We start from the raw sequence: 11,959 nt of genomic DNA, 5'->3' as shown, positions 1-11,959 counted from the left end.
CTACGTGACGAAATACCACATTATGTCCTCTCCCAGCTCAGAAAACTAGGCTGGGAAACTGAGCAGCAGCAGAGCTAACGGCTTGGCCTTGTTCAACCCCACTTACCCCTTCTAGAAAGATCAGGAAGAGTCCCCTGAACCACCACCCGGAGTGCAGGTTAGATTCTGGGGAAGCTCTTCTGATCCAAAGAACGTCATGCCAGCATGTGATGCTGCATGGCCACAGGTCAGAGTTCAAGGTCATAAGTGAGACGAAAGGTCAAAATAGCAGATCATCTCTTATAACCCCAGCAATGTTAACAGGTTTAAAAGTTACTTTTTTTTTTTCTTACAGTGTGCAAATGGGCTGGGTTCAGATCTCCAGCCTTCTTCCACCAAAAATCCTTCTCTAATCCAAAAGAAGCTTGTAACCCACCGTGAAGGAATGTCACAGGTACACAGTAGAGATACTTACAGTCAATCAGATCTAGAAGGACAAAGCTCTAGGCAAATAGCAAATCACAACTAGTCCCTCAGCATGTCCTAAGCATTTGGCAGCCCTGGGAAGAGGCAGACCCTGCAGGAGCTACCCAGGGCATCCTGTGAGAAAATGGCAAGCATATCATCCCGCCAAATTCTGAACAGAACCCCAACACCCAGGCCCCAAAGTCAATGTACACTCTCTACATCTCCGCGGCTTTTTCAGTGGTGGGTGCAAACCACAGGCACCTCCCCGACTCCTCGAGGCTGCTGACTCCGGCTGAGCCTAGTCCCCCACCCCACCCCAAATTAGGGGCTTGCCGAGGGTCTTTTCAAAGTGGCAGCCGCACTGCGAAAGTGAAACCAGACACTTGAAAACTGTCTTTCCTCTCTCTAAGGGTGCTGGCTGATGGAGCCTCCGGCAGGGGTCCCGGGGGTGCTAGGAATTCTGATGGATATTCTCCGAGGACCCTTCACTGCTTTCGTTGAGGGGCGTCTCCGAGGTCTCCTCCAGCTCATCGTCTGCCCCCTCCTCCTGAATGGTGAGGTGCACGTCCGGGGAGGAGGACTCGGAGCTCACGCTGTCCCCTTCCATGGAGCAGAGGGTGCAGGACAGCGCGGGCGCCACGCTCTCCTGCAGCATGTTCAGCATCAGGGGCACCTGCACCGACCTCAGGCCTGACACCACGGGCAGCGGCTTCATGGCCTCCCCCCAGAGCCGCTCCTCGTCTTTGTACAGCAGCAGGAGGCTGGACTTCTTCTCTCGCCTCTTGGATTTCATGTAGCCCAGCATGATTCCGATCAAGAAAATGCCATAGAAGGACATGACAACCAGAATGTAGAAGTACTCGTTGCCGTTGCCGTTGCCGCCGCCGGGCGCACGGGACTCCAGGGGGCTGCTGGAGGCTGCGGTGCCGGGGTGCGTGCTGTTCAGAGGCTCCATCTTCAGCATTGAGGCTGCCTGCACAGCAGGGGCTGGGGAAAAAGCTGCAGGTTAGAGCTGTCTCCCAGGTTCCCGGCACAGGGAGGAGGGGGAGCACAAAGTTTGTGGAACTGCAATACCAAAAAAGCTTAAAAGTGCATGAAAGAAATAGCATCAGAGGCTTCGCCAAACAGCTGACAGGAGTGAGCTATGAGGGCTTGGAGTGCACGGGAGAGAAGCCCGGGGAGGGTTCACTGGGAAAAGTAAGAAGGACTCTTTTTTTTTCTTTTTTCTTTTTTTTTTAGTGTACACATCTGTCCTGTTTGTAGTGAGCAGTATTACTTTGATTTTTTTTTTTACATCAATGTAAGACAGGAGCATCAGTAAATAATAGCTTTAAAATTAGGAAACGCATTTTAACAGAGCAGAAACAGAGTTTACATTGTGTTTCCAAAATCAAACTATTTTAAATTCAAAACAGTGTTTCCTTAGAACACAGAAAAGCAGAAAGAAAATAAAGGAAAAAAAAATTCATCTATTCATTGGCAAAAATGCCCATCTTTCAAATGTTTCTGAAGCAAAGTGTAGCCTTGCTCACTTACCAAGGCTGACAGTTTGTCCCAAGTTTTGAATTCCCAGATCGTCCAGTCCAAGAGGGTTCTTCTGCTCTGTCCGGCTCTGAGCTCTGACAACTCAGCCGCTGCAGTTGGGATATATAGTCAAGAAGTGCATCGTCACGTGCTCTGAGAGGAAAATTTACAACAGAGGTTGATCGTGGCAGAGTGAGCAGTGAACTGAAAGCACTGCAGTTCAACTCCCTGAACTTTGCAGCTGTGAAAAAGAGAAAAAGACTGGGAAGTGAGAACTGCTCCTCACGCCCCAGCGCCCAGCCAGGGTTTTCAGGTGGCCGTGATGATGCCTGAAAAGAGGAGAAAGGAATGCGCTGGGTTGGAACCGTTACCCCAAAGTCCACTCTCACTGAAAATTAGCTCATGCTTCATCCAGCTCTTGGGAAGAACCGTTACTGGGCTACAGGTTTTCAGAGGCAGCTGAATCCCATAATCTGGATGAAAGACAGTTGGAAGCAAGTGCAGGATTTATAGTCAAGAAACTGGGGCTTCGGTTTCAGTTCTTCCACTCCTTATGCAAATATGATAAATCCTTCCTCAACCTTTCCGCACCTCACATTCCTCGTCTGTAAAATCATTGTGCCTGGGTGTCGTCTGCAGGTAGGATTATATAAACCACATGACCTTTTGAGTCCCTTTCAGCTTAGCCCTTCTAAGATTGAAGGCTGGTTGGTGTAGCTTAGCCCTCTAAAAGCAAAGATTCTACCTGCCTTCCATATCAAGGTCACAAACCTATGTTTATAATAATTATTTTTTTAAAAGATCCAAGGTTCTTTTCAGTGGTCTGCATGAAGTGGGAACTTGTTGTGGTAAAAGATACGATGGACCAGTTTTGTTCCGTCCTGCCATACACAGCTGCTCCTCTGAAGCCTCATGCGGAGACTATTGACACATCTCTTTGCTGTCTCTGGCAGGTCAGGGGAGGAGCAGGACTATTTCAGAGTGCAACTAAGCACAGTTCAAGTTTTTTAAACCTCGGTAGACCCTGTGTTTAAATGGCTGCTGTGATCAAAATTGGAAGAGGAATTGCAGGCTTTAATGTCAGTCTCTCTGCTCCCTGGGCTGCTTACTCTGAGGCTTTCATGCTAAGTGGAAGGAAACTGGGAGGGATCCGCTCCCTCCAGTTGTCCGTGGCCTGTGGATTACAGCCAGACTCTAAAGGAAACATCTCTCGTGGTTCTGCTGTAGTCAAACTGACGCATGCGACATCCACCTGACCTGCTGGAACATATATAGCTTAGGCACTGGAATTTTCGCTGCTGCTCCAGGAACCGCCCTGGGTTGGCACCTGATCCTGATTCTAAGAAGACACCTGGAGGAAAAATAGGGAGATTAACTGAATGCTGCTGTTTTTCCCACTTGACTATTCACCTGTGCTTGCCCGTAAATCACCAGCTGGCACTGGAGGTACCAATCATAGACCACTCCAGCATCACGACCATCCACACAGTGGAACTGTGCTTACACCAGTAAAGATACCCTCCCCCATTGTGTTAATACGTAAAACCCTCCATAGCTACCTTGGCCATGGTAGACTTGGCCTTTTCAACAGGTGTCCATCACAAGCGCTAGAACACTTCCATTTCATCTAAGCCTACACTGGAATGTCTGGGACACTAGAACAAGACGGGCCCGAGAAAGAGATGCCTGTTGATTGTTGACCCTGGTATTGTTTATTGTGTACCTTAGGACATACGAGATTGGTCATCACCCAGAGATTAATCAACACCAAACACTGGAAGCTTTGAGTAGGCAGAGAAGAGGTGGGGATAGGGGTTACCAGATTCAAGGAGCAGAAGTACAAAGCCTGGTGCCAAGAAGCCAAACAGAGGCTGAAGTTTTAAACAAAATAAATCCCCAAACCTGAGCCAATAGTCCCAAGGGAATACAACCAAGAAAAGAGATGAGCGTGGGGAAACATCTAGAATGAATTCCAAAGGACAGAGCAAGTCAGAGCCAAAGGAAGAGCAGGACTGATTGCAAGAGTCAGGGAAGGAACAGCCCGCCTGCTTGGAGTCCCTGCTGCCCCAATTCCCATGGACTCCCTGCATGGATATTTCTACTAGAGTTAAATGAGGATGGGTGCAGTGACTTATTTTGGTAATCCAGTGCTTGAAGAGGCTGAGGCCAATGAATCACTTGAACCCAGGTGTTTGAGACCATCCGGGGCAACACAGTGAGACCCCATCTCTACTAAAAAAATACAAAAATTAGTAACTAGGCCTGGTGGTGAGTGCCTGTAGTCCCAGCTACTTGGGAGACTAGGGTGGGAGGATCACTTGAGACCAGGAATTCAACGCTGCAATGAGCTCTGAACATGCCACTACACTCCAACCTGGGTGACAGAGCGATATCTCTAAAGAAACAGAATACAATACAATATAATACAATACAATACAATACAATACAATACAATACAATACAATACAATACAATACAATATTTAAATGAAATGATGCAAAGAAAGCATCATGTCTGGCCGAATGCGCATGCTCAGTGTCTGCTTTTCGTTGTCATTTTTAGGAGTACCCTGTTGCTCCCAAGGGCTTCGGGTTGCCTCCTATCATGTGTGTGCCCATCTCCAGACTTTTTATTACTGCTCCTTCCCCTGTCTGTCACTCCCAGGAATGGAATTTAAGAGAAGGGAATTCCAACTTCAAAACACATAGCTCAATCTTCTTCCCAGCCCTCATTTGTGACAGGGATTGTGAGAATGATGGCAGTGAATAGTGGCATAAAGAATGAGGGGGAGGGGGCACACCAAGAAAGTGCACTCTGTCGGGAGAGGATGGCACTGCACAAGAATTATTAATTATATCTACCCCAGGCCTCAATTTTAGGAGACAGCAATGTTAAAGAAATAAATCAATTTTGACTAGCATTTCCATTTCCTGAACAGTGTCTTTTCAGGAGCAAACATATCTAATTCTGATGAAGTCCATTTTATTTTCAAGGTTTTTGGTTGTGCTGTTTGGATCCTAAGAAATATTTGCTTAACCCAGTCATGAGGTTTTTCTCCTGTCTTTCTTCTAGAAGTTTTATGGTTTTAGCCTTACATTTAGACCTATGATACATTTCAAGTTAATTTTATTCTACGATGTAAGATATGGGTCAAGGGTTTTTGGGAGGGGTTGTTTGTTTTTGTTTTGCAGACAGATGTCCAATTGCTCCAGCATCATTTGTTGAAAAGTCTCCTTTTCCTGTTTAAAATTATCTTGGAACCTTTGTTGAAAATCAATTAACCTTATATATGCAGTTCTATTTCTTAACTCTTCATTCTATTCCTTTGATCTCTCTGTCTATCCTTGCATCAATATTATTCTGTTTTGATAAATCCATTTTAAACATATATTTTAAATGAGTCTAAGATACACTGCAGTTCAAATCTAACTTAGTGTCTATCATGTACCAACTACACCTAAGTCCTGTGAGGTCAAGTGTTATTACAACCATTTCATAGATGAGGAAACTGAAGGTCGAAGAGGCAAAGCAAGTTGCTCAACGTCAAATCACTAGCAGTACAGTCAGTACTTGACCCCAGATCTATGCAACTCCGAAACCCATTCTTTTGCCACTACCCTTTGTCTCACTGAATGGGAAACAAAAAGAAACTGAGAAAGAGTAGGAAGTGAAAGATGGACATTTTTCCAACTTCTCTTGAGTCTTCATAAAGTTTTTTTTAAAAAAATAAATGTGAATTCTGACATAACTAGATACACATAAATACAAACGTGGAACTACAAGTTGTCTTTTTCTGAATTCATGCTATTTTAAGTACTGGAGGGTGCACCAACCTCAGCATGTTCTAGAAGTTATCAGTGAAGCAGTAATGCTCTTACCCTATATCTATGTTTTTCATAGTACAGCAGTTTCGCTGCCTACATATGCAGCCTTGATATGGTTTGGCTCTGTGTCCCCACCCAAATCTCACCTCGAATTGTAATCCCAATGTGTCAAGGGTGGGACCAGGTGGAGGTAATTGAATCATGGGGGCTGTTTCCCCCATGATGCTCTCAGTGACCGAGTCTCATGAGATCTGATGGTTTTATAAGCATCTGGCATTTCCCTTGCTTGCACTCACTCCATCTAGTCACCCTGTAAAGAAGGTACCTGCTTCTTCTTCGCCTTCCGCCATGACTGTAAGTTTCCTGAGGCCTTCCCACCCATACAGAACTGTGAGTCGATGAAACCTCTTTCCTTTATGAATTACCCAGTCTCAGGTATGTCTTTATTACTTTATTAGCGGTGTGAGAATGGACTAATATAAGCCTGTTCTGGTCTTCTTGCTTTAACTTGTATTTTGTTTTCCTATTTGATCCTGACACATACTTTCTCTAGAGCTTTGAGTACTTTCATTTCCTGGTAACGTCATTTTTACCAGATGACCCAGGAGTCCCTGGCCACACACATCTCTGAAATTATGTTAACAGCTTCTGTGACTAAACAAAGTCTATGCTGGGATAACAGCATGGCTGTGAATCTCATCAGATTAAACGTAAGTCTGGAGTCCAGAGATCTGACCCAGCTCAGCCTTGCTGGTGCTACGTGACTGGCTGAGTTGCATAATTGCTCTGTGTTTCAGTTTTAGCCACCCTCGGGCATGTCAAAAGTAGCATCATTAATTGTCTCAAGATCCTGAGAAATGTCCCATAATCCACGGGGCTGTGTCTGCCTCCTGAGCAGATCAGGCTTTGGGGCAGGCAGAATATTGCAAAATGAAATCCTCAGTGCCCACCACTGGTTTTGCTTTTCCGAGAAATTCTGTCTGAAAAGTTCTGTCTGGGAACTCGAGCAGTGGATCATCCCTTCTAATGCCCTGAGTCACCCTCCCTGGACACATACTTTTTAGCATTCCTAGCGCTAGAAATAAAACAGGGCTGGATATCTGACAGGTCCTTAATAAGGTCCCCAGGCCCTCCCTGTAACACCCGCTATACTGTAGAGGATGTGGCTATCGGCAGGTCCTGTTTTGATATCACCCCAAGGGGGTTAGGAGGGAAGAACCGGAACTCCTGAAATTAACAGTGAAGTTGGTATTAATTCACCTTTGTTATGTATTATCCAAGTATCTTTAACCTGATACTTATTTAACAAATACTTGCATAGTACCTAAAATTGCCTCAGGAATTGCTGTAAGTACTTTGCAAAGTTATCTTATTTAATTCTCATAAAAAGCCCTTGAGATAGGCTCTGTTATTATCCCCATTATACAATAAGGAAACTGAAGCAGAGTGTGCTGGAGCAGCCTGCCCCAGGTTACACAGCTAGTACATGGCAGAGCTGCTTTGGAACCCAGAGCTGAAAAAACACGAGGGAAAGAAATAAAAGAGAGAGAGAAGAAAAACATTGCCTCTGCCTCTACAGACCTTACCATTGGTGGGGGAGGCAGACAAGAATCCCAAAACTGTATGTGTAAAGTTGCAAGAGTGACAAGTATTGCAAAAGAGAGAGAATGCTAGGAAAGTTATTATTAAGGGGACTGAATTCCTTAGAGAAATCAGGGAGGACCCTCTTGAGGAAGTAATCCTTGAATTGGGATCTGAAGATTGTGCAGGAATTAGCCCAGATGAAGTGAGAAGGTAAGAGAGTTCTGGCCAATGGTAATCTGTGGAAAGATCCTTCGGAGGAAGAAAGTGGGGAGGGAAGAGAGATGGCAAGAATGAGGAACTAAAAAGTCTATGGGGACTCTGTCAAGGCAGCAAAAAGGAACCTGGCAGAAGATGCAGCAGGAGAGGCCAGCATGGGCCAGATATTGCCACCTGGGAGCATGAGGACAGGAGACCAAGGAAGTAAAAGACAGATTCCTGCTTTAAAGAGCTCAAGTACTAACTGGGAGGACAACCCCAAGGCCTGGGGCGAGTGTGTGATTGTTCAGGACTGACTGAATGCATGATTGCTGAGAACATGCAAAGAACAAACTAAGAGCATACATGCCTGCAGTCAGCACCAAGGAAACCAGAGTGAGGAGTTGACTGACTTAATGAGTGTGTTTGTGAATAACCGTGGGAACATGGACTTGGCTTCCAAAATTCTTATCAAGTGTTCCAGACAATTAAAATAAAACTCTTGAATGTATTTCAACCATATTTCTCAAGAGCTATCAGTGGTGTGTTTGGAGTAATTCCTGGTCAAAACTTTGACAAGGTGACACAGAACTGCCAGAAGCAATAAGACAAATCAGCATGTCAGCGTATGTGGTTTTAAAAGATGGGCTAGAAGTACACAGATGGGAAATCCAAGCGTCGGGAACCCAGACCAGATAATGGTATGGCATATAGTTTAAGGGCACAGGCTCTGTGGTCAGGCTGCCTAGGCCTGTCTTGGTTCTTCCTACTAGCTGTGTGACCACGGGCACATTTCTTAACCTCTCTGTGCCTCTCTTAAAGAGGCATGAGAGTACCTATCTCATAGGGTTGATGTGAGGAAGAAATAGAATTATCCACTATTGCACCCCCAAGACAAAAATACAAAAGGTTTGAGCCCCTTTTCCACATCAAGACTATTTTTTAAAAAATTGAAAGTAGAGGATTTTGAAGAAAGAGTCATTGATGTTTTCTCTTTACCTTCCTGGGGAAGATGTAGGGAAGGGGCTACTTTCTCCTCAAGTTAGGGGAAGTGAGTGGGGGGGCTTCACAGAGATGACTTGAGAGTCTCAGTGGTCTCTGTAGCCTGTAACCTGTTGGACACAGAGGACTGGGATCAGAACCACACCTAGAAAAATTTGAAGGGCAAGAAACCATGTCTGGTCAGAACTCTAGGGAGAGCTTGCTGAGTTAGGGATGCCCATGTTCCCAGGGATTTTTTTTCTTTGGGGGCCGGGGGGTGGGGGGTGGTGTTTTTTTGAGATGGAGTTTCCCTCTTGTCACCCAGGCTGGAGTGCAGTGGCACAATCTCAGCTCACTGCAACCTCCACCTCCTGGGTTCAGGTGATTCTCCTGCCTCAACCTCTCAAGTAGCTGGGATTACAGGCACCTGCCACCACACCCAGCTAATTTTTGTATTTTTAGTAGAAACGGAGTTTCACCATGTTGGTCAGGCTGGTCTCGAACTCCCGCCCACCTCAACCTCCCAAAGTGCTGGGATTACACATGTGAGCCACCACGCCCAGCCATTCCCAGGGTTTTTAAGGGAAAAGACAGGAGTGTGTTTCCTATAGGCCAGTGGCAGGCGATGCAGGAGTGCAGGAGGAAGACACAGACCTGTGTCTGTGTCTGTTGGTTGGTTGGTCTGTTGGTTGGTTTCTGCCCAAGGCAGCCTAAAGCAGGGTGGGAAGTCATGGCCCTGCCCACCAATGACTTCCAGCATGCCCAAGGCCCAAGCAGTGGGAGAGAGAAGAGAAGCAGCCTTCACTCTAAATAAACTTGAAAAGTTATGACCCTCCCGTAGGCCTGGACATACGAATTACTGTACTGACCTTATTCAGGGAAACTAGAGCAACCAGGGGGTTTTCTTACTTAAGAGTAACTAGAAAAGTTGTGAGTCTGCCCCAGAGTTTCATCACAGGGCAGGGGACTAGCTGGCCCTAGAGAATGGGTCTGAGGAAGTACTGGGACTCAGAGATAAAGTGGCTTTAGGATGACACTCTGTAAGTCCTGCTTGTTTATTGTAACAAACGCGTATGTAAAAGCCTGGAACTGTGCCAGCACACTGCCAGTGTTCAGTTTTCACCAGTATTAAACAGTGTTTAAAAAAATGCAAAAACACAATATTCAGGAGGACAGCAGACCAATGAGGCAGAAGATAGGTCCCTGCCTTTAGGAGGGATGATCTAGCTTAAATTTAGGTTTAGCACCAGAAGTGACTATTTGCTATTTTATTCCCAGCAACGGGAATGGTACTTGGCCTATAGCAGACCTTCCAAAAAAGATCTGTTGACTGAATAACAGAGAGAATGTGCTAAACACTCGTTATAGAATTTTTAATTTAACTTTTAATTTCACAAAAGCCCAATGAGGGTGATTATCAACAGAATTTTGTGAGTGTGGAGAATGAGACCAGAAAAGTAACTTATCCGACTTGTCCTGGTCACACAGCAGGACGAAGCAGAACTGGAATAGACCGTCCTACCTCCTGTTGAAATCATGCCAGACACATAATCCATTTCTAGATGCCTGATGCTCAGCTGCTAGCCACTTCCTCTCACCCCAACTAATCGAGAGGTCAGTACAGAAAGAAGATGTTGAGGAAGGATTTCGGAGGTTCCAGCTCAGGAGGGCAGAACCAACAATCTTATTTAGAAACAGTGTTTCGAAGCCTTGAAAAAGTCTTCCAAAACCTTTTAAGTACCAGATGATAAGGCAGGACCCAATCAAAAGGAATGTCCATTTAGCTCTGACTTCTGCACTTTCCAAAGGCAGTAGGTTCTAAAGAGGGACTTAGGGATTTCAAGAACATTTCATAGCTTGGGTTGCCCTTGCACAAATACAGAATAAATTACGGGTGGCAGGAAGTGGGGCAGGAAGTGGGGGTCTCCTTTTCTCTAGTGAGTGCCTGGCCTCAAGTAATCCACCCGCCTCAGCCTCCCGAAGTGCTGGGATTACAGGTGCGAGCCACCACACCTGGCTTGACTTACTTTCTTTGCAATCATCTTTTTGTTGTTTTGATCCTTTAACTTTATAAAATATCTATTGGTTTAGGTTGCAGGACAGGTGTGTTTATTTGAATAAATAAATCAACAAATGAATAAATAAACCAGTATAGGCCAAATAGATATGTCATTAACTAGGTTAAACATGGCAGAGCATGAGGTCAGGACCCTGATGGGTTTGACTGAAATTTTTTGAAATATTAATCCGAGACACATAGCTATGAGTCTACCTGACTAATGATCAATGATCAACTTACGATGGCCTCCTGTTGCAGCAACTTCCCATCGCGTTTCCATTTGTCTCCCTCTAGAGACAGAGCTGAGGTCTATAGCACAGGGCAGCCCAAGACTATGAGGAATCCCTATTTTGCCACAACTGGAGTTCTCAGAATCAGCCTAGCTGGGCAAAATGAATGGGCAACTCATCAAGAAAGCTCACTCTATCGACATCATGCAGGCAAAATTTGCCTGACAGGTACTGAATGAAATAAATCAAAGCTGGTTCTTCACGTACCAAGGAGGCAACTGTGAAAGGTGGCACACCACTGCCCACAGTGAACAAGAAACAAAGGAGGCTTGGACACTGGGAGGCTGAGGCTGATATCCAAGGCTACAAACAAATAACTGGGACCTGCACAGAAATACTCATGTCAAAAATGCTGATTCATGCTGACTAGTGAGCATAAGAAGTGGATAGTCCCTGCTTCTGCCTGGGGGGTTCCTGTGGAGTGAGGAAGCCACATCGTAAGTTGATCATTGGTCATTAGTCAGGTAGACTCATAGCTATGTGTCTCAGATTAATATTTCAAAAAATTTCAGCCAAACCCATCAGGGTCCTGACCTCATGCTCTGCCATGTTTAACCTAATTAATGACATATCCATTTGGCCTATACTGGTTTATTTATTCATTTGTTGATTTATTTATTCAAATAAACACACCTGTTCTGCAACCTAAACCAATAGATTTTTTTATAAAGTTAAAGGATCAAAACAACAAAAAGATGATTGCAAAGAAAAATAAGTCAAGCCAGGTGTGGTGGCTCGCACCTGCAATCCCAGCACTTTGGGAGGCTGAGGCGGGTGGATTACTTGAGGCCAGGCACTCAAGACCAGCCTGGCCAACATGGCAAAAACCTGTCTCCACTAAAATACAAAACTTAGCTGGGTGCGGTGGTGTGTGCCTGTAATCCCAGCTACTGGGGTGGCTGAGGCAGGAGAATCACTTGAATCCTGGAGGCGGAAGTTGCAATGAGCCGAGATCACATCACTGTACTCCAGACTGGGTGACAGAGAGACTCCATAAGGAAGAAAGGAAGAAAGGAAGACAGAGAGAGAGAGAAAGAGAGAGAGAGAGAGAGAGA

The 11,959-nt window shown here is 45.3% G+C and overlaps 1 protein-coding gene across 1 annotated transcript; it reads right to left on the bottom strand.

Annotated features, from left to right (window-relative positions):
• Positions 1-332: 332 nt before the first annotated feature.
• Positions 333-2,113, bottom strand: KCNE4 (potassium channel, voltage gated subfamily E regulatory beta subunit 4). Its single transcript, XM_011996066.1, is given in 2 exon segments — positions 333-1,434; positions 1,984-2,113. Coding segments are annotated over 2 exon segments (666 nt in total). The 3' UTR covers positions 333-898.
• Between the last annotated feature and the right edge of the window lie 9,846 nt (positions 2,114-11,959).

This window comes from Mandrillus leucophaeus, unplaced genomic scaffold, assembly GCF_000951045.1.
Source record: "Mandrillus leucophaeus isolate KB7577 unplaced genomic scaffold, Mleu.le_1.0 Scaffold1135, whole genome shotgun sequence".
In the NCBI taxonomy this organism is placed as follows: Eukaryota; Metazoa; Chordata; class Mammalia; order Primates; family Cercopithecidae; genus Mandrillus; species Mandrillus leucophaeus.
Note: the sequence above shows the minus strand (reverse complement) of the source record. Positions and strands in the feature narration are given on the sequence as shown.